The following is a 21,146-nucleotide window of genomic DNA, read 5'->3' as shown; positions in this document are numbered from 1 at the left end:
ACACACACACACACACACACACACACACACACACACACACACACACACACACACACACACACACACACACTCTCACACTCACACTCACACTCACACTCACTCTCACACCCACACTCACACAGGGGAGGAAACTAACTTTTTGGCTTACCAGCCAACTGGTGAGTAGATGATATTTTTTACCAGCCAAACTGATTTTTTTACCAGCCAAAAATAAATCGCTAATTGTGATAATTACTTCTTTGTATGTCTTCGTCTAAATAGATTTTCAATCATAGTAATAATCACACCGTGTCTCTACTTGTTAAAATATTTATTAGCATAAAACATTAATAAGTGTCTCTACTCTCCACAATATTAGCATACGACATGTATTAATCACACTGTTTCTACTCTTCAAAATATTAGGATATCACATATTAACATGAAAGAGGGAACTATTCTGGACTGGGTTGGGCTGAACTAGGCAGTGAAAGATGCTGGGCTGGACTGGGTTGGGCTGGTCTAGGTTGGACTGGGTTGGGCTGGTTTAGGTTGGACTGAGTTGGGTTGGACTGGTCTAGGTTGGACTGGGCTGGGCAGTGAAAGAACCAAGCATTTCACTGTAATGTAATAGCTAAATAAAACAACTTGAACTTGACTTGTTACATTTGCACTCTGGTTGTATGCCAAACGTATTCTGGTTGTACTGTACTTGTGCTGTATGATGACAATACATTGGAACCGAATCTCATGACAACGCTAGGGGTTCAGCAGGTGTATTCTGAATGCCAAGTATGACAACATCACCGTTGTGAAGGGCATATGGGCGAGTGGTGATATGGGGGGAAACCCGGTAATAATAAAATGTCACTCGGCTGCATTTAAGCAAAGCCGCTCAGTATAGTCCACTATGTTGAACGCACGTTATGGTAGCTTGTTACATGCTAGGTAGCTAGCCGGCTAATGCTGGTTGACTTGAGTGAGCCTCACGCCCACTTGTCATTCTCATCCGACTCGAAGGAGACACGTCGCGTGCTGTTGTTCGCCCCCATGTCAGACAGACCGCACTTATATCCGAAAGCGACGACTCTACATGCAATTATTTTCATCCACTGATGTGTTTTTGTCTAAGTTTGTCTACGTTGTCAAGCCGGTGGCAGGAGTCTGTAGGTCCGCGCGCAGTGATCTGTCCACTTCCCCTAGATGGGCGGCATCTTCTAGAAAACTAGTGTTCATTGGAGGAGCTTAGAGCGCAACGATGATGTTCATTGGTTATGGATTATTATGAGGCGCAAATGGGAGGAATCATAAGGGGGGAGTCAGAGTTCGGCTTGTGCCAGTGAGCGAATCAGCAGATTGCAGAATGATTTTTTTGGTTTTGTTTACTTCGCCAGTGTGGCGAGTGCTCTTCATGAATCACTCGCCAAACATAAATAATACTCGCATTTGGCGAGTAAAAGTGCCTAATTTCCTCCCCTGCGACTCACACTCACTCTCACTCTGCTCCGGTCATGCATCCACTCAACTCATGGAAAATACAGCATCAGGCCTATTGTTCTAAAAGTATCTCTACTAATAAAATGGAGTATTGAACCGTTTTTAACAGCTGGGTATTGGGTGGGACATTCTGATTTAAGAACTTTCTAAATAAAATAGAAAGTCCCAAAATAGTTAATTTATCTGACTGCTTGTATTAATTGATCAAAAAGTAGCCATGTGCAGTAATATAGTTATATAAAAGAATAATAAAGCAATGTCGATTCTGTTCTTAATTAATAAAAAAAAATATCTTGCAAAATAATCAAAGAACCGATAAGCAGTATCCATAAGACTAGTAGTATCGATAAAATCCTAACGATACCCATCCTTAGTAATTGGACATATAACATAGAACCACTGTTCTTTTTTTAATACATTTGTTAGGATATTTTTATTGACATTTTCCATTTTTACACAATTGAATTAATTGAAATTAAAAGATTGAAATTAAAATAATAATACTAATAATAATAGTACTAAAAAATTCAAAGCGACACAAACAGGCACAACATGTTCTATGTAGAGGCCCAAGGCTTACTTCTGAGAACCACTGTGTTCTGTGTCCACTGTCCACACAGGGTGAATGCAGGTCTGCTCAGACACACACCTCTCCTATCTCTCCCACCAGTCTTCAACAACAATAACAGCTTCATTATTTTTATTTGTAAATCATAGCAAGGCTATATGAAGCTATTCACACATGCTCAGTAGATATGCCTCTTGTGGTTACAGTAATCAGTCTGATGTGCCCTGTGGTAGGACTGCCATGTTTGTTAATGGAGTCATTCTCAACGCTCTTAGACCACCTAGTGGCGAGATGCACACCAGTCTGTTGCACGTTCATAGCATTTTAGGCATGGAATTGTCACTTCCACAAAGTCACCTTCACTTTCTAATAAGGGTGCCTTTCCAGATAGAATCTCCCTTTTTAAAAGCTCCTTACGGAAAGGCCAGGATTAATGTTTAGGTCTTGGTAGTTCACAGGAAGGGAGCCCTTTGGAGAATGGAAACAGACTCTCTCTCTAGATCTTTATTATTGTAGCATAGTAATGTGCCACATGCTTTTTCACCCACACACTCATCAGTCAGGACTGAATCATAGGAACACTGAATAACACGCAGCAGGCAGGATATGGGGGAGCAGCACTTCACGCATGCTCATCTGAAAGACTGGAAGTGTAGAGAATGACTCACGGGCTACTCCACAATGTACCCTGACCCCTGTGACACTTTCCACTTCCCTCTCTCTGGCAGGAAGTACTCAGGGCTGCTACACGCTCCACAGACTTCCACCAGCCTCCACACTCCTCACTATCATACATGATCAATAGATGTGTATTTCACATGTGCTGCTCTGTGATTCCAGGCTGAAGGTCATCTCCTTCAGACAGAGCTTGTATGCTTACAGGTGTATAATGTTACAGTATACAGTCCTCCCCAGAGTGTCTCCTATACTGTGTTTGTGTTGGTCTAGATATATGCCGCTGTTGGTCTATATTACCATCCCCTCCCCCCCTGAGCTTTTGTGCACCCTGCTGTGGTGTTGTCGGGGAGAGAGACAGACAGACAGACAGACACAGACACAGAGAGAGAGAGAGAGAGTTGCGTGTGTGTTTCAGCACCTGACTGTAATTACTCCAGCCTCGGCATGCCTCTCTGAGCCCGGTGTCACTCCGGTGTCATCTGTCCCCTCTGGGCTTGGTGTCACCAGCTCTCCTGGGCAGGGTTACATCCACCCCACCGCCAGTCTTTTGTCGATGCCCTGGGACGAGCTCAACTCAAGTTCACTCCTCTCATATTTGTCAAACGGCAGTCACGGAGCCGAGGGCCCCACACCGGGGCCGCATTATCATAATCCTGTTGAGCTCCCACTCCACACTGATGCTGTATTGAGAGGAGCTTCCAGCCATATATCCCTCGCTTCTCTCTCTTCCATTTCTCACTATCTCTCTGTCTATCCTTCCTTTGTCTGTTTGTCTCTATCCATCCGGCCATTCATCCTCTCCCCTCCCTCTTGTGACCCCTTGCTGTTGGCTGCTGATGACTAGTTAACCGTGCTCTCTTGACTGCAGGCAGAAGGGCAACAGCACTACAGCGACGTGTTATTATGATCCATCAGACTGCTGTTTCCCCCCTCAGTTCCACATGCAGTCCCTGTGTCTGACCACTGGGGGGCATGATTGAGGTGGCTGTGCCAACCCCACTGCTTCAGTCCTGTATGTTGACGGTGGTGTGTGTGGTCGAGTGTGTGGTTACGACGGGCTGAAGAGCGGTGTTGGGGAGTTTCACTACATGTAATTAAACTAGTAGTCGAACCACATTTTGCAGTATCTTGATGGTAGTAGGGAAGGGAAACTCCTTTTGTTCCCAGAGCCGTCAGGCTTGCATCCACTCACCGTAGGGGGTTCTCCCTTCAGGACCATGGACAGTTGGACACTGACAGTGTGGCTAAGGTCACTCAGTGTTTGCACATGGGCTTCTTTTGCTGGTATTTGCGTTACATACATACCTTGCTGTTTTTGCAGACGCACTACTGTTTCCTGCAACAGCTTAATTCCTGCTCCACAGGATTCAGTTAGACACCTGGCTGTCAGTAGCTTGTATTTATACGTGGCGCCTGCTGAACCTGAACTTCTTATCTTACCCATTCCCATTATTTATTTATTTACTTGTTTATATAGCAGGACGGTGGAGACTGGACTCTACAGTTGTTTTATGGTTTTGTCTGTGGCTCTGTTTCATGGGGCCTTTGTCTTGTTTGTAGATTTTATCTTAGCTTTATGAGTTATCGCTTGCTTGTTAGTTGTTACCTTACCTCTACTTCTGGTGCATTGTTGTACTATGCCTTTGCTATATGAGCTACTGGACACCTGCATTTCCCTTGGGATAAATAAAGACTAAAATAAACTATTTTGAGATGTCTACTGAAACTACAGACTATTTTATGTTTATAAAAGGAAGGAACAAAGACTTGGAGAGACTGTCCATCTGTCATGTTAATAAGAGTTTCTGCTCTGACAACTAATATAAGCTGAAATGCCTATTCAGACCATTGTTAAGATCTAAAAAAGGTACACATTACATCATCTTCAATCTGTTTTAACTGCTAGGATTGCACATACAGTACAACAGAAAATTAACACTTTTATTCCTGTGAAGAACCAGGATACATTTATTTGAAGTCCAATTAAGTGGTATATTATGCCGTCATGTGACACACAGTAAGGTATGTATTATACTTTGTTATAATTTGGTATTGCATTTCATGTAGATGTGGTAATTAATATTATTATTATTATTGTAAAAATAAATTACAAAGTAGTTTGAAGTGCTTTTTCTAAATAGCCTTAGTTAATCAAACTGCATTTGTCTTCAGGGTAGCTTTGCTGTAGTACTTAGTCGACAAACTATGCTTTCAGAGTAGCTTCCTCAACACAGCTGAAGAGACTGTTTCTGGAACAGCAGTTTGATGTGTGTGATGTGCACCATCAGAGAACATGTTGGCTCTGCACAACTTCCACAGGCTGCTCCATCCATCTTAGTTGATTAGTCGACAAATGTACTGTATTGTTTGTCTTCATTTACTAATTCAAACTTTTGAGGTTAAAACGTATTCATACTACAGAGCTCTGATTATAGATTATATAGATATACTACATAGTTTGGTTGGCTCAGAAAAAGTATTGTTTCGTTTCAAAGCTGTAAACAATGAAAATGAGCCTTAAAAATGGTGCTAATATCAGTAGCCATACAGTACTGTACCCAGTGGCGGACTGGCCATCGGGACGTTCGGGACCAATCCCGATGGGCCGAACCAAAGTGGGCTGATCCAAAAAAAAAAAAAAAAAATAAATAAAATAATTATACTTTTTTTTTAATTTTTTTTTTTTTATTATTATTTTTTGGCCAGTGTGTGGGCCAGTGTGTGGGCCACTAATGTGGGCCGGTGTGTGGGCCAGTGTGTGGGCCAGTGTGTGAGTCGGTGTGTGGGCCACTAATGTGGGCCAGTGTGTGGGCCGGTGTGTGGGCCAGTAATGTGGGCCGGTGTGTGGGCCAGTGTGTGGGCCAGTGTGTGGGCCAGTGTGTGAGTCGGTGTGTGGGCCACTAATGTGGGCCAGTGTGTGGGCCAGTGTGTGGGCCAGTATGTGGGCCAGTCTGTGGGCGGGTGTGTGGGCCAGTGTGTGAGTCGGTGTGTGGGCCACTAATGTGGGCCAGTGTGTGGGCCAGTATGTGGGCCGGTGTGTGGGCCAGTATGTGGGCCAGTCTGTGGGCCGGTGTGTGGGCCAGTGTGTGAGTCGGTGTGTGGGCCACTAATGTGGGCCAGTGTGTGGGCCACTAATGTGGGCCAGTGTGTGGGCCAGTGTGTGGGCCAGTGTGTGAGTCGGTGTGTGGGCCACTAATGTGGGCCAGTGTGTGGGCCAGTGTGTGAGTCGGTGTGTGGGCCACTAATGTGGGCCAGTGTGTGGGCCAGTGTGTGGGCCACTAATGTGGGCCAGTGTGTGTGCCGGTGTGTGGGCCAGTATGTGGGCCAGTCTGTGGGCCAGTATGTGGGCCGGTGTGTGGGCCGGTGTGTGGGCCAGTATGTGGGCCAGTCTGTGGGCCGGTGTGTGGGCCAGTGTGTGAGTCGGTGTGTGGGCCACTAATGTGGGCCAGTGTGTGGGCCAGTATGTGGGCCGGTGTGTGGGCCGGTGTGTGGGCCAGTGTGTGGGCCAGTATGTGGGCCGGTGTGTGGGCCAGTGTGTGGGCCGGTGTGTGGGCCGGTGTGTGGGCCAGTGTGTGGGCCAGTGTGTGGGCCGGTGTAGTGTGTGGGCCGGTGTAGTGTGTGGGCCAGTGTGTGGGCCGTATGTGGGCCGGTGTGTGGGCCATTATGTGGGCCGGTGTGTGGGCCAGTGTGTGGACCGGCAATAAAACAATAAACAAGTTGCATAAACTAAATCAGATAAAAAATGATCACAGTTCTGGTTTGCCTTAAGATGCAGTTTAAGATGGGTCTTGAACATGGAGTATGTAGGGCACTCTCTAATCACAACTGGTAGGCTATTCCAGTAGTTACCACTTTTAACAGAGAACACAGTTTTTGCAATGGTAGTATACCAAAAAGGCACCTTACAGTCCCCTCTACTGATGGCCCTGGTGGTAATGCCAGTGTCTGCTTTCTGTTGGATGAACTCATTCAATGGGGGAGGGGCAAGTCCATGCAGAACCGTGTACATGAAGCAAGTATATTTGAAAACTTGGAAATTCTCGAAACTTAGCATGTTATGTTTTTCTAAAACATTACATTTACATTTACATTTAGTCATTTAGCTGACGCTTTTATCCAAAGCGACTTACAAGTTCTGTGCGACAAGACAGCAAGAAGGGTATAACTCTATCAGCTGAGTAACAATGTTCATCAAAGTGTTGCGTGTTACAGTGTAGGTTAGTTTATTAGGACAAGTGCATGACATTAAGGTTTAGTCGGGGTTAGATTTTTTTTTTTTTTTTTATCATTTCAGATAATGGTTGAAGAAGTGAGTCTTTAGTCGACGGCGAAAGATTGGACGGGATTCGGCTGTCCTAACTGGGATGGGTAGTTCATTCCACCATTGTGGGGCAAGGACTGAGAATAGGCGGCTTCTCTTTGATGACCCTCCGGGAGCTTGGATAGGAGTAGATCTGAGGCGGCCAGAAGATGCAGAGCGTAGGAGTCTTGAGGGTGTGTAGTTAGAGACCATTGACCGGAGGTAGGCGGGAGCGGTTCCCTTTGCCGCACGGTATGCTAGGTCGAGGGCCTTGAAGCGGATACGTGCAGCAATGGGGAGCCAGTGCAGGTCCCTAAGAAGTGGGGTGACATGGGCCGACTTCGGTAGGTTTGAGATCAGGCGGGCCGCTGCATTTTGAATGAGTTGAAGAGGCTTGGTGGCAGTGGCCGGGAGGCCAGCTAGCAGTGCGTTGCAGTAGTCGAGGCGGGAGATGACTGTTGATTGGACGAGGAGTTGGGTGGCTTCTTTTGTCAGGAAGGGGCGTATCCTTCTGATGTTGCTCAGGAGGAATCTGCAGGTTCTGGTTGTCGCTGCGATGTGAGCAGAGAAGTTCAACTGGTCGTCGAGGACAACACCAAGGTTCTTGGCGGTCGGCGACGCGGTCACAGCTGCATTCTCGACTGTGATGGAGAGGTCGGTCAGGGGGGAGGATTTGGCCGGCAGGTGGAGCAATTCTGTTTTGCTTAGGTTCAGTTTGAGGTGGTTGGTCGTCATCCAGGCAGAGATGTCGGACAGACAGGCCGAGATCCGCTCAGAGACGTGGATATCTGAGGGAGGGAAGGAGAGGAAGAGTTGAGTATCATCGGCATAACAATGATATGAGAAGCCATGAGACGTGATAATGTTACCCAGTGATTTAGTGTAGAGGGAGAAGAGAAGGGGTCCTAGGACCGAGCCCTGGGGGACACCCGTCCGGAGTGTGATGAAATGAAATTGGTTTCCTATCAAATACTTTTATGGCTTTTTTGTAGAGTAATTCTATTGGTGTAAGAGTAGTGACATATGAAAGAGACCAGTTGATAAAACACTACTCGATGTGTGATAAAATCATTGAATGCAGAAACATCCTTGCAGCATTAACTGGCAGGCAGGGCCTGATCTGCCTGAAGTTTTCGATGTTCAACTTGACTGTGTTTGTCACTTTCTTCACATTACTTTTTGAAGGTCAATGTAGAGTCCAATGTGACCCCAAGATACTTGAATTAATGTACAATGTCCAGCTCCGCCTCTCCCAGAAACACATTAGAGTGAGTGACCTCTACTGGTGACTTTGTGAACATCATACACACTGTTTTCTTGGTGTTAAGTGAAAGACATGCTTTCGTTAGCCAGTCTTGAATGAGACATGAGACATCAGTGAATGAGATTCACGTTTCCTCCCAACCATGAGTAGGCCTAGAAGCGCAGAAATGGAGAATGCAAAAAAAGAAAGGGTGGAGCTGAAAAAGCTAGAATTGCTAGTAAAAGACGCAGAACAATGTTCTAAAATTACAGACATGTTTAGTAGAGGAAGGGCTGGCGTTAGAGTAGCTGCTGCTGCTAATGATGATGAAGTTCAAGTGGAAGGAACCAACAGTAACATGACAGGTGCGTGCAGTAGCCTAGTGCATATTCTACTGTTGGTGTGTGCCGGTTCATGAGGGCTAGCTAGCCTATACTAGTTCTTGCAGTGATTTCAGTCATTCTATTACAAGACAATGTGCTTTCCGTATTCCTGATTCCTTACAGCACGTGGACGTAAATAGTCGTGACTCGTGACGTTTTTTCTCTGACTAAAAGTTTAGTTAGCAATGTTAGGACTAGTGCCCACCACAGCATCAGAAGCTAAAGTGCTAACCTAGAGAGCCAATCAGAACCTAGGACGGGCTGCAAATTAATTGGCTACTAATATTATAATAGTAAATACTCAAATAAAATACTATTATGTTCCCTTTCAAATTTTCATGTTGATATAATATTGGTAATCTAATTGATTGAATTGATTAGTTGCCATTTTACATGCTTAAATAAGATGTACCTTAGAATTCCCAACAGTTAGCCATGTTCTCGATCATCTACATGTTTGTAGATAACCACAGCTAACTAGCTTAAGCTAACAACTAGGTCAACTACTACCCCGTAGTTAAACAAATGTGATTGCATATAACAGCTAACTGCTACAGCTAAGTTGGTAGTTAGCCTATTTCATTAATGTTGAATGTATTTATGAAGGTTGTTGATGGTGGTTGGCGCTGAATAGCAGACATGATTCCGTCAGTCTGCCACAGGGAAGCTGTGTTTGCTGATGCTGCTCACGACCACCAGTAGCGTATGACTGTGAGTGTGAATGCTTGATGGTTTCTGTGAAGCGTTTTGTGGAACAATGCTGATATACAGTTAAGAATGAGTAATTCGCTTTTGGTTTTTAAGAAAATGGTTTGTAAAGCTATTTTTGAAAACTACAAGGGTGAATAATACTGTATTTTTTTTGCTATTTTCTTTTAGAATACTGTTTTGGAGTCTTAATTTTTTTAATTTGTTAAGAATATAGGACAGGCATAGGCTATATAAGCATTGCTTCAGTCTGTACCTTCTCAGTCACTGTAAAATCAAATATTGTTAAATGATGGTGTATATTGTATTGTGTGAGATGATGACTGAATAAACTACTACTACTACTACTACTACTACTACTACTACTACTACTACTACTACTACTACTACTACTACTACTACTACTTTGGGTGTTTTCAAAAGGCTGAAAAACGCTGTATGAATTCAAGCCATTATTATTGATTGCTGATGTTCTTCTTATGCAGTTGACTCTGAGGAAAGAGAGAGTGCCCAGTCCAGCACAGCTGACGAGAGAGTGCCCAGTCCAGCACAGCTGACCCTGAGGGGAGAGAGAGAGCCCAGTCCAGACAGACAGACAGACACACAGAGAGAGAAAGAGAGAGAGAGACACAGAGAGAGAGACACAGAGAGACACACAGAGAGAGGGAGAGACACAGAGAGAGAGACACACACACACACACACACACACAGAGAGATACATACACAGAGAGAGAGAGAGAGAGAGAGAGAGAGAGAGAGAGAGAGAGAGAGAGAGAGAGAGAGAGAGAGAGAGAGAGAAAAAACAAGCTCTTGGAATGGGTGTCTGGGAGGAAGTGGGGGGTCTTTCGATGTTGATTAAACAGCAAGCAACTAATGTCATGAGTGCCAAATTAAAGGACAATAAATCCAATCTAACTGAAATTGTGTAGCACAGACCTTTTCTATGGATCAAAACCTCAATATTATTATGGTGTAGTTAATACTTCATGTATCCTTAATCCCTAGGCTAATGAGGCACTAAGATGTTAGTAAAAAAAAAAACATATGCCAATGACAGGAAGTAACGGTATATGTATGTGTGTGTCTCTGTGCGTGCGTGCGTGTGTGCACTGTGCATGAGTGCACATCTAGGGGCGGTGTGTAGATTTGGTCTCCCTGATGATGACTCCTTAGCCACAGCCTTGGGTTGTTTAATACTGGACAAGTGTTTCATAACGGCCGTTGTGTGGGCCGGTTTCGGGGCCGGTGCGTGGGCCGGTGTGTGGGCTGGTGCGTCTGAATGTCCCGGGCTGAATTTGTGTCCCAGTCCGCCACTGACTGTACCACCAGTTAAACCAAGAAGAAAAAAAAACGTATATGTTCTGAAATGTTTGATTCTGTATTGAGATTGATCGATACAGACCCCTATCATTTACCAAGACCTTTCTAGCTCCGACCAGCAGCTCTATACTGTAGATTGTTCTGTTGGGTGGTTGGTCCACAAAAGATTCCCTTCATTTTAAGGCGGTCAAAGTTAACGCGGTATTAACGCGTTATCGCCCGATTCTATTAACGCCACTATTTTTTTAACTCACGATTAATTTTTTTTTTTTTTTTTTACTTTGGCCATTCCGCTGGCTCTTTTTTGCGTTTATCGCATTTACTCTGGTCAAGGATGACCGACAGAAACAGGCTGAATGGGGTACAGATGGGGGGAAGACACTCTGGGAAAGGCACGGCTGCAGTCCGGGATTCGAACTCGCTAAACCCCAGATCCGTGACGAGCACGGTTGTCCCCGGCGCCGAAATAGCGCTCGAGGTACGCGGTGAGCTACTGGAACTCCCCTACTCACGATTAACTTTTAAGAAAAGGGGAAAAAAATTAAAAAAATAAAAAATCTAGACTTCACTCAGGTGTATTATTGATGCTCTCATTGATACTATGTTTGTTTCTAAAGTGTGTGTGTGTGTGTGTGTGTGTGTGTGTGTGTGTGTGTGTGTGTGTGAGATAGAGAGAGAGAGAGGGGGGTGAGAGAGATGAGGAAGGGGCAAGAGAGAAAGAGAGCTGGGAGACTGTGTGTGAGAGAGAGAGAGGGGGGGGGGGTGTGATTACTCAGCCCTTGTGTGGGTGAATGTAACAAGTTCCTAACGTTTTCTTTCCCCTATTATTTCATGCACACTTTATTCATTGTTTTAAATTATTATTTTCTTTTAAGTTATTTTGTGCATCACTCTGTTTTGAATTTGATGCAAATTTGCAATGCATGAGGGTCATCCTTTTGTGTTAAATGATTGGCTGCATAAAGCAAGCATTTGTTGACTCATGTTGATAAAGAGTATTAAAACTTGGAACTTGAAAAAGATCTGTTTAACGTAGATAAAAAGAAAAGAAAAAATGCAATTAATTTGTGATTAATCGCGAGTTAACTATGGACAATCATGCGATTAATCGCGATTACATATTTTAATCGATTGACAGCACTAGTTCATTTATAAGATTAGTTCATGACGGGCGGCTACGTGGCGTAGTGGGCAAGGCGCTCGCCACGAATGCGGAGACGCTGGGCTCGCCTGTTCGAGCCCAGCGCTCCACATTGCTTTCAGTTTAGCTGGTCGTTCATACTAATACACATTGGCCGTATTAGGGGGTGGGAAACTGATGGGTGCGGATCGGGCGTTGTGGACAGCGACTCCTACAGGTCGGTTGGTGCGCCTGCGCAGTAGAATCATGAAGTGTCGGGGGCAGCGTGAGCCTCCCACGCGTTACTCCTCGCCACTGAGAGATCGAGCTGCGCAGGTGAAAAGATGCGACTGCTGTTAACTCAAGTACCGGAGGGGACTTGTGCTATGTATGACTTAGTCCACATTGCAGCCGGCTTGTGGGAGGCAAGAAACAGCGTTCGTGACAGGGGAGGGTTGAATTGGATGATACGAAATTGGGATGGGAGAAAAATATAGAAAAATGGGAGAAAAAGTGGATAAAAAAAAAAGATTAGTTCATGACATACTGTAGTTCTTAATTAAATGCCTAATCTAACATGAGATTTTTTTTTTTATTTGTCTAAAAAGCTTTGAACACAAAATATGATACAAACTCGCATGAAGCTAAGAAACTGAACCCCAATACCCCAAATTGAAGACTAATATTTGTCAAGGTATTCTATCGCAAAGTTAGAAGTTCCAGTATGACGACACCACTATTAGATACTCTTTCATGTCAAAGCCATATTGTCAAAGACACTGTATAAAATGTTTGAGCCGACGTTGTTAGTCTTAGTCATGATTGGGGAAATGGAGAAAGAGAGCAGAGGGCGCTGATGCCCCTTCAGCGCCAGTGCTTTATCCAATGTAGGATAGGACTTACTTGCGAGTGCTTAAAATGTATGAAATATAATAGCAATAGATCTAAATAACAAGTTGATAGTCAGTGAGTTGCTTCCAGTCAACATGCACAAAACAGATAATTTTTTCATACATACATTTCCGTTTTATACCGTGATGAATATGAATATATTTTTAGAGCGTTCTGTCTAATCTCAATAAACTCCAGCAAATCTAGCTTCAATGTATTTCGTTAGAAATCGTGCCATTTGTCGCTTGATTTATGAATAGTTTTCAAATAAACGCTAGATTATCGATATTATATGTGTCATCATGCGCGAACAGAAGCGGGGTCTGAAAAATCGCTTCTCCGTACTTTGGTCCGCGCGAACCTCACACACACACACACACACACACACACACACACACACACACGCTCCGATGGCAGTGAAAGAAACATCGGATTAACCCAAGATTCGTAACAAAGTCCTTACCTCACATCTGATGTAGTGCAAAAAGATTAATCCAATTCCTGATCGCCATTCCAAATATGAATCACGTTTATTGATCCAACGTAGGGCTGGACGATATGACGATATTATATAAATATAGGGTACAGTTCATTAACGATACACTTTTTAAACGTATCGTGGATATCGTGATGTTTTGCCCTCGCGTTAAGAGGCCGCCGCGGCTGAGATGAGACTTACAAGCGCAGTGCTAAATGCTTTCCTCTCCCTCTTGACTCTCCCTCTCGCAGAAAAAAAAGTCAGTCACACACACACTTGCCCAAATTACGTCATCTACACGCACATACACGCACGCAAGCACACACACCTAGCCAGAGACAGAGAGGCGGTGGCTCGGTGCTAGGGATGCCCCCCGAAACCCAGGAGTATTGATAAACTCCGACGTTAACGGTACTGCTATCGGTAGTCTATGAGCGGATTAGCTACGGAGCTAACAGACTAGTGTACCATCCATCTGCGACGCAACAGTGGACACGGAGTAATGTTAACGTTATGTCGAGTTCATACTACACTACCAGTGATGCCGGTAACGCGTTACTAAGTAACGCGTTATTGTAATCTGATTACTTTCCCCCGAAAATAGTAATCTAACGCGTTAATCTTTAAAAGCCAGTAATCTGATTGCAGTTACTTGTCCAAGTGGCTGTGCGTTACTATTTCGTTACTATCTCATCATAAATTCATAATGCAGGCGGAATGCAGTATTTTATTTCGTTTTCGACAGTCAAAAATACATTTTGAGCTGTTTTTCTTATTATTATTATGGAGTGACGTGGTGTGGCAGTGAAAGGGTTACACAAGAATGTGTCCCGCGGCGTGACTGGACTCTCTGTCTGTGAGTGACTCTGCTTTGGCCCAATCACATTCCCCATCCACAGTCTGCGAATCAGAGGCAGAGTAGGGCGGGTCTTCACAGCACGTCATGTGACATATGCGCCAATCGTGTGACAGCAGGGCTCCGTTGTTATGTTTGTCTGAGAATTCCACCCCAAAACGCTTGTCTAAACGAAGTTTAGGGGGACCCTGATGGAAACAAGACAAACGTCTTTCTCAGGTCTGCATCCCCTTAACAATTGTATGTATTGAGCCGTACTGTATTGTACCCATTCTGCAATCTGTTAAATAAAGTTTTCATTCATTCATTCATTCATTCATTCATTCATTCATTCATGTACAGGAGGACTCGGAGGCCAGCCAAACAGCAAAAGAGAGAGATTGTTTCTTTCCCTATTGATTAATGTATATTTGATGGTGGCAGAGCAAAAGCTCTTATTTGCCAGATTTACAGTTAATTTACATGTTAAAGAGAGACTGATTGTATGTTTATAGAGAGACATTTATAAAAACAATTTAATAGTTACAGTTGATATAATTGAATAGTTCAGCCTGCATTTGTTAGATGTGAATAGATACACTGGTTTTGTACAACCACTGGCTGGCTGCTCTAATGCTGTGAGCATCATAGACTGTTGCTTTACCATACTTGATGGTACAGAAGCTGAAGCACTAGTTTAACAATTTACGTTATGTGCAGAGAAACAAGTTAAAAACAATTTATGCACTTTCAATAAAGCGTTTAAAAAAAACTGTTGGGGGAACGACGACGACTTCGTAACCTAGTTACTTTCAAAGTAACTAAGTTACTCTGATAATCAAGTAATCAGTAAAGTAACTTGGATTACTTTTTAAAGGAGTAATCAGTAATCAGTAATCGGATTACTTTTACAAGTAATCTGTGGCATCACTGTACACTACACGTATGAACTCAACATAACGTTAGCGTTACTCCGTTTCCATGAAGTGTTTAATTAGCAGCAATCTGTTGTTGAAATTTTAACGTTAACCGGAAAACCGGAAATGGAATGCGAGGACAGGAAGCCGTCATTAAATCGTTGTAGTCATATTGTAGTCTTTTAATCTTATTAACTAAAAGATTTTTTTTTTTTTAAGATTTTTTTTTGGCGTTTTATCGCTTTATTACTACTGGGCAGTCCAGTAGGGAGAGACAGAGGAGAAATGGGAGACAGAGTGGGGGGAAGACATTCGGGAAATAACGACGGATTCGGGAATCGAACCCGGGTCGCCCGTGTCGTGGCTGAGCGCGCTATGTGGTTCGCCACTGGGGCGCCCCTAATTAAAAGATTTTAACAAAATAAAAAGCAGCAGCACTATTGGATAACTGAGTCATGTTTGCTATGTATTTCTTTCTTTAGGGGAGTAGGGCATTTGTTTCACAGTTTTAGCATGATGTTTTATAGATGGCTAGGTTAAACACAGGTTTTTGTTTTTAAGAGGGGGGGTTTGATTTGATTGGATTGAAGTTTATTTCAAGTATGCAACACAACAAACAAACATCAAGTACAGATATAGCCTTAAGCCGTTCAAATAATAAATGTATACATAAATAAATAAATAAATAAATAAATAAATAGTTACAATATATAATCTAATAATCTAAATCTAATCTAATATATAATCTAAAAATGCTAAATGCTAAAGTCTTTTGTCTTTAATGTTAGCTTGCAAACTCAAATACTGTCTTGGTAAACCTCATAATGAATTGTTTGGGGGAAAAAGGAAAAACATCGTGATGTGTATCGTGTATCGCCGAAAGGTCAGAAAATATCGTGATATCATATTTAGGCCATATCGCCCAGCCCTAATTATATGTCCAAAACACATAATCCATGCTGCTCCGAGTGTCCCCAGTCCATCTGTTATAATGATACTGCATGCCAGAGAAGTAAAACCTGGACCGGACTTCTTAGATCGATGCACAGCCCCAGCCAGAGGGATTCCAATGATGTGCAATACCATCCGGGAGACGTTAGGCGGCGGTATTTGCCCTTTCTCAGCTCAGACCCATTCCCAATGATAACGTATGGCTGGATGGATGAAAAATGTATGGATATAGCTAATAAAAGAAATATCGATTAAAACCAGAGATATCTCAGGTCTTGGTGCCCAGCGCATGGCGAGTTAACCAGAGATATCTCGGGGTTGGCCTGGAATGTGTTAACAAGCAGGCAGAAAAGTGGCAACTTGAGGACTGCATACTTTTTTTGCAAAGCTTAGCTTTATACTTTATACTTATAGCACATGCATGTGCCTGGTCTCTTTTGAAAGAAAACATTCTGAAGTTACTAATGCAAAAAAAAACATAATCACTTTTAGTGCTAATGAAATAGAGTAACAGAGGTTTGTACTTGACTTGAATTTGTGTACTCATATTTTTCTTTGTTGGTTGCCAGATTCTAGATTCCATTATTCCAGCATAGAGGTATGAGCTGGAAAACACAGCGGTTCCATAGCCTGAAGTGTTATGTTAGAGTAAACCGTGCACCAAAAAAAGTTTCAAAATCCATTTCTGCCATCCACATCTGTGCGATCTGAAGTCTGAGTCACATCTCATTTTCGCTCGTCAACTTTCACCTACTTACTATATTCACACCCCCCCATGTGGGGTATCATTGGAAGCGGACACTCGTTGGCTACAACGCTGACCAATAATTTTCACCATCAGCGGTGATTGGTCAGTTGTCGAGCGTATATTGTCCGGCTTGGTAATTTGATGCGCATATCTCGCATATCGTCATGTAACTTGAGAACCAAGGCACGGAATTGCTCGATTGAGGTGGCGTTCGAACGGTGGCAAATAGATGTTTCAAACGGTGCGTGGTAAGAGGTTAAATGCTGCTTGTAGTGGCTTCTCCGCCCAGGCAATAATCTGCAGCCTGTTACACATACTCACTGATGAGGAAGCAACAGCAATAAGGAAAAGAGGAGGATCAATGCAAAACCGATGGCTGACTGCTAAATGTGAGTTGTTATTTGCATTTGAGGGATATGCAAAACGCAACCTATCGATTCCCCTTTTTTTTTTAGAATTGTCTTTTTTTAGATGACTTATTTCTTATTCTTTTCTTTTATATATATTATCTGGAGCCAAGTCATTTGGCTTTACTCAAAGGTGACCCAGTTGGAAGCCAGTGTTGAGTGAAGCTAAGCTCGGTGTGTGCATGAGCTCCACTGTGGCTTTACATGCTGTTCTGTAAACCTAACACACATGTCTCCTAGTCTTCCTGTCTACCTTGAGTCTACCTGGAGTGAGAACTATATAATAATAGGGAAACACTCACAGAGCTCAGCTTGGTAGGGGGTGAGGAGCAGAGAGTGATCTCTCTCTCTCTCTCTCTCTCTCTCTCTCTCTCTCTCTCTCTCTCTCTCTCTCTCTCTCTCTCTCTCCTCTTCCTCTATCTCTCCCCCTCTTCTCGCTCTCTCTCGCTCTATCCTCTATCTCTCCTCTTCCTCTATCTCTCTCTCTCTCTCTCTCTCTCTCTCTCTCTCTCTCTCTCTCTCTCTCTCTCTCTCTCTCTCTCTCTCTCTCTCTCTCTCTCTCTCTCTCTCTCTCTCTCTCTCTCCCTCCCTCTCTCTCTCTATACCCCTCTTCCTATATCTCTTCCACCTCTTATCTATCTGTCCGTCTGCTCCTCTTTTGTCTGTCTGGGCAGCCATACCGCTATGGTCACGAAAGGAAAGGAAATGAGATGGGAGAGCAGCAGACCATGTGGTGTCACTAAGATAATCTGTTTGATCGATGAAGCGGAGAGAGGTACCGAGTGGAGGAGAGTGAGAGAGAGACACTGAAACACGTACTGTGTGACAGAGCTAAATATAAATGTATAAGGGAGCTGGCTGAGATTCAGTGGACACACACACACACACACACACACATACATATATACACACACCCTCTGCCCCCCGTTTGATGCCAGGAGTTCAGTTGTTAGGCTTTGGTACGTCCTGTGTAGTGATTTTGCGGTGAGATCTTTCTCTGTCTTTCGTCTGAAGGTCTCTTATGGGACAAGCTCAGAAGCCCCATCTCTAAAACTTGATCCCTCCCCACCTGCCCCCCCTTTCTGTTTCTTCTACTTGTGCTCTTTCTCTCTTTCTCTCACTCTCCTTCCTGCCTGCTTGCTCTCCCTACCTGCCTCTTGCTTTCCCTACCTGTCTCCTACCTGCCTCTTGCTTTCCCTACCTGTCTCCTACCTGCCTCCTGCTCTCCCTACCTGCCTCCTACCTGCCTCCTGCTCTCCCTACCTGCCTCCTACCTGCCTCTTGCTTTCCCTACCTGTCTCCTACCTGCCTCTTGCTTTCCCTACCTGTCTCCTACCTGCCTCCTGCTCTCCCTACCTGTCTCCTACCTGCCTCCTGCTCTCCCTACCTGCCTCCTACCTGCCTCCTGCTCTCCCTACTTCCCTCCTGCTCTCCCTACCTGTCTCCTACCTGCCTCCTGCTCTCCCTACCTGCCTCCTACCTGCCTCCTGCTCTCCCTACCTGTCTCCTACCTGCCTCCTGCTCTCCCTACCTGTCTCCTACCTGCCTCTTGCTTTCCCTACCTGTCTCCTACCTGCCTCCTGCTCTCCCTACCTGTCTCCTACCTGCCTCCTGCTCTCCCTACCTGCCTCCTACCTGCCTCCTGCTCTCCCTACTTCCCTCCTGCTCTCCCTACCTGTCTCCTACCTGCCTCCTGCTCTCCCTACCTGCCTCCTACCTGCCTCCTGCTCTCCCTACCTGTCTCCTACCTGCCTCCTGCTCTCCCTACCTGTCTCCTACCTGCCTCCTGCTCTCCCTACTTCCCTCCTGCTCTCCCTACCTGCCTCCTGCTCTCCCTACCTGCCTCCTACCTGCCTCCTGCTCTCCCTACTTCCCTCCTGCTCTCCCTACCTGCCTCCTGCTCTCCCTACCTGCCTCCTACCTGCCTCCTACCTGCCTCCTGCTCTCCCTACTTCCCTCCTGCTCTCCCTACCTGTCTCCCTACCTGCCTCCTACCTCCCTACCTGCCTCCTACCTCCCTACCTGCCTCCTACTCTCTCTACCTGTCTCCTACCTGTCTCCTACCTTCCTACCTGCCTCCTGCTCTTCCTACCTTCTTCCTGCTCTCCCTACTTCCCTCCTGCTCTCCCTACCTGTCTCCTACCTCCCCGCTTGCCCTACCTCCCTTCCGCTCTCCCTCCCTCTCTCCCTACCTCCCTTCCACTCTCCCTACCTCCCTCCCGCTCTCCCTACCTCCCCTCCTGCTCTCCCTACATCCCTCCTGCATTCCCTACTGTACCTCCCTACCACTCTCCCTACCTCCCTCCTGCTCTCCCTACCTGCTTCCCTCTCTCCCTACCTCCCTCCTGCTCTCCCTACATCCCTCCTGCATTCCGTACTGTACCTCCCTACCACTCTCCCTACCTCCCTCCTGCTCTCCCTACCTGCCTCCCTCTCTCCCTACCTCCCCTCCTGCTCTCCCTACATCCCTCCTGCATTCCCTACTGTACCTCCCTACCTCCCTCCTGCTATCCCTACCTGCCTCCCTCTCTCTCTCCCTACCTCCCTCCTGCTCTCCCGGACTGTGCTTGGGGGGGTGAATAATCTTTTTCTCTGGAAGAGAGGAGAGTAGGGAGCTGTAGGTGTGGCGTTTCAGCCTGGCTTTTGGTAAAAGCTCTAATAATAGTCGGTGCATCCATCCATCCATCCAGCGAGTGGTGGTCCAGCGTCAGCGATTGAGTGAGCGGGCTCTGTGTGTTGCCGTGGTGATGGCAGAGGTGCAGGGGGCTGGCTAACATGTGCTGCTTGTCTCTGTATGTGTGTGTATGTCTCTTCTAGAAAAAGGCAGAGGAAGCTCACAGGATTCTGGAGGGACTGGGACCCAGGGTGGAACTGGTGAGTCTTGAAACTTTAAATTTATTTAGTTTTTTCTTGCCCCCGGTTTCTTTTTTTGTTTTGGCATCAAAGGCGTGCAGGGACACAGTCTGTTGTTGAGGAGGAGGAGGATAAAAAGCCAAATGCAGGGAGAGGAGGAGCCAGTTTGAACCAAAGGCACAAGGTCCTTGAGAACATGGCTGCCTGTGTCTCAGGTTGAGTCGGTGTTACCCAGTGACGACAGATATAAATGAAGATGTGGATTGGCTCTCCTGGGCCTGAGTCTGAAAAAGACCATGTTTGATCAATGCACTTTATATCTTCATCACAGGGCTTTATTGTTACCTGCCCACAGAGCTTGAGCTACTGCATTGCCACCATTTCTAATTGAAACAGTACAACATTAGGGACTAGGGCTGCAGCTATCGATATTTAGTAATTGAGTATTCTACATATTATTCCATTGATTGATTGAGTAATGGCATAATAAATACTTGTGCTTCAAGAACAATAGTAAATGTGCAAAAGAGAAAATAAGACGGATCTCTAAAATGAACAACTAACTGGTTTCCTTTTTAGAATATTTGTATTGCTTAAATTGCATACAATAATATTATCTGGTAAAACGAATCCCATTTAGTGCATAATGTTATGGTTGCTAGTTGAGATGAAGTAAGGTAAAGAATGTACGTTAACCATGGCTACATGTAATGGCTGGTTAAGAATGTAAATCAATATGGTGGCTAGGTGTTTTTCGGGCGAGTTACACTCCACGCCAAACCGGAAGTGGCGCTCGGTGCATCGGGGAAAATCCTCCGCCAGAGATATATTGTAACGTGGGTCTAGATACACACTTGAGTGCATTGGATCGCGTTCGAAACGCAAGAATCAATATGATTTCGGCGTTTATTGCATCATACAAACGGAAAATGGATCTAGCAGATCGACATCGAATAATTGGAATTTTTTTCCTCCAGAGTCATCGGCGAACGGTAAGAGGAATCGAACGTTATTTTCAGCTTGATTGTTTATTTATTTCACTGCAATCCATCTGATCAACGTATCAACCCATACTAAAAAAAAGCTGTTACTTACAATCAAGGAATTATAAACGACCCCCCCCCCCCCCTTTCCTTCACGCATGATGAAGCATAATGTATACCGATCATATACATTTGAATTTTTTTAATATAGCGTGTATAGGAACAAAACGGCAATCGTTAATGTATCATATGTGTCGGGGCCTATAACTCACGTTTTAGGAATTACT

The 21,146-nt window shown here is 44.7% G+C and overlaps 1 protein-coding gene across 7 annotated transcripts in view; it reads left to right on the top strand.

Annotated features, from left to right (window-relative positions):
* Positions 1-21,146, top strand: part of ncor2 (nuclear receptor corepressor 2) — a 530,049-nt gene that overhangs the window by 308,866 nt on the left and 200,037 nt on the right. For all 7 annotated transcript variants that reach the window (XM_084332593.1, XM_084332594.1, XM_084332592.1 and 4 more), the window contains exon 7: positions 19,841-19,897. In XM_084332593.1, the coding sequence (XP_084188719.1) occupies positions 19,841-19,897 (57 nt within the window). The remainder of the gene's footprint in view (positions 1-19,840; positions 19,898-21,146) is intronic.

The sequence above is a fragment of the Notolepis coatsorum genome, assembly GCF_963971535.1.
Source record: "Notolepis coatsorum genome assembly, chromosome: 1".
Lineage (NCBI taxonomy): Eukaryota > Metazoa > Chordata > Actinopteri > Aulopiformes > Paralepididae > Notolepis > Notolepis coatsorum.
Note: the sequence above shows the minus strand (reverse complement) of the source record. Positions and strands in the feature narration are given on the sequence as shown.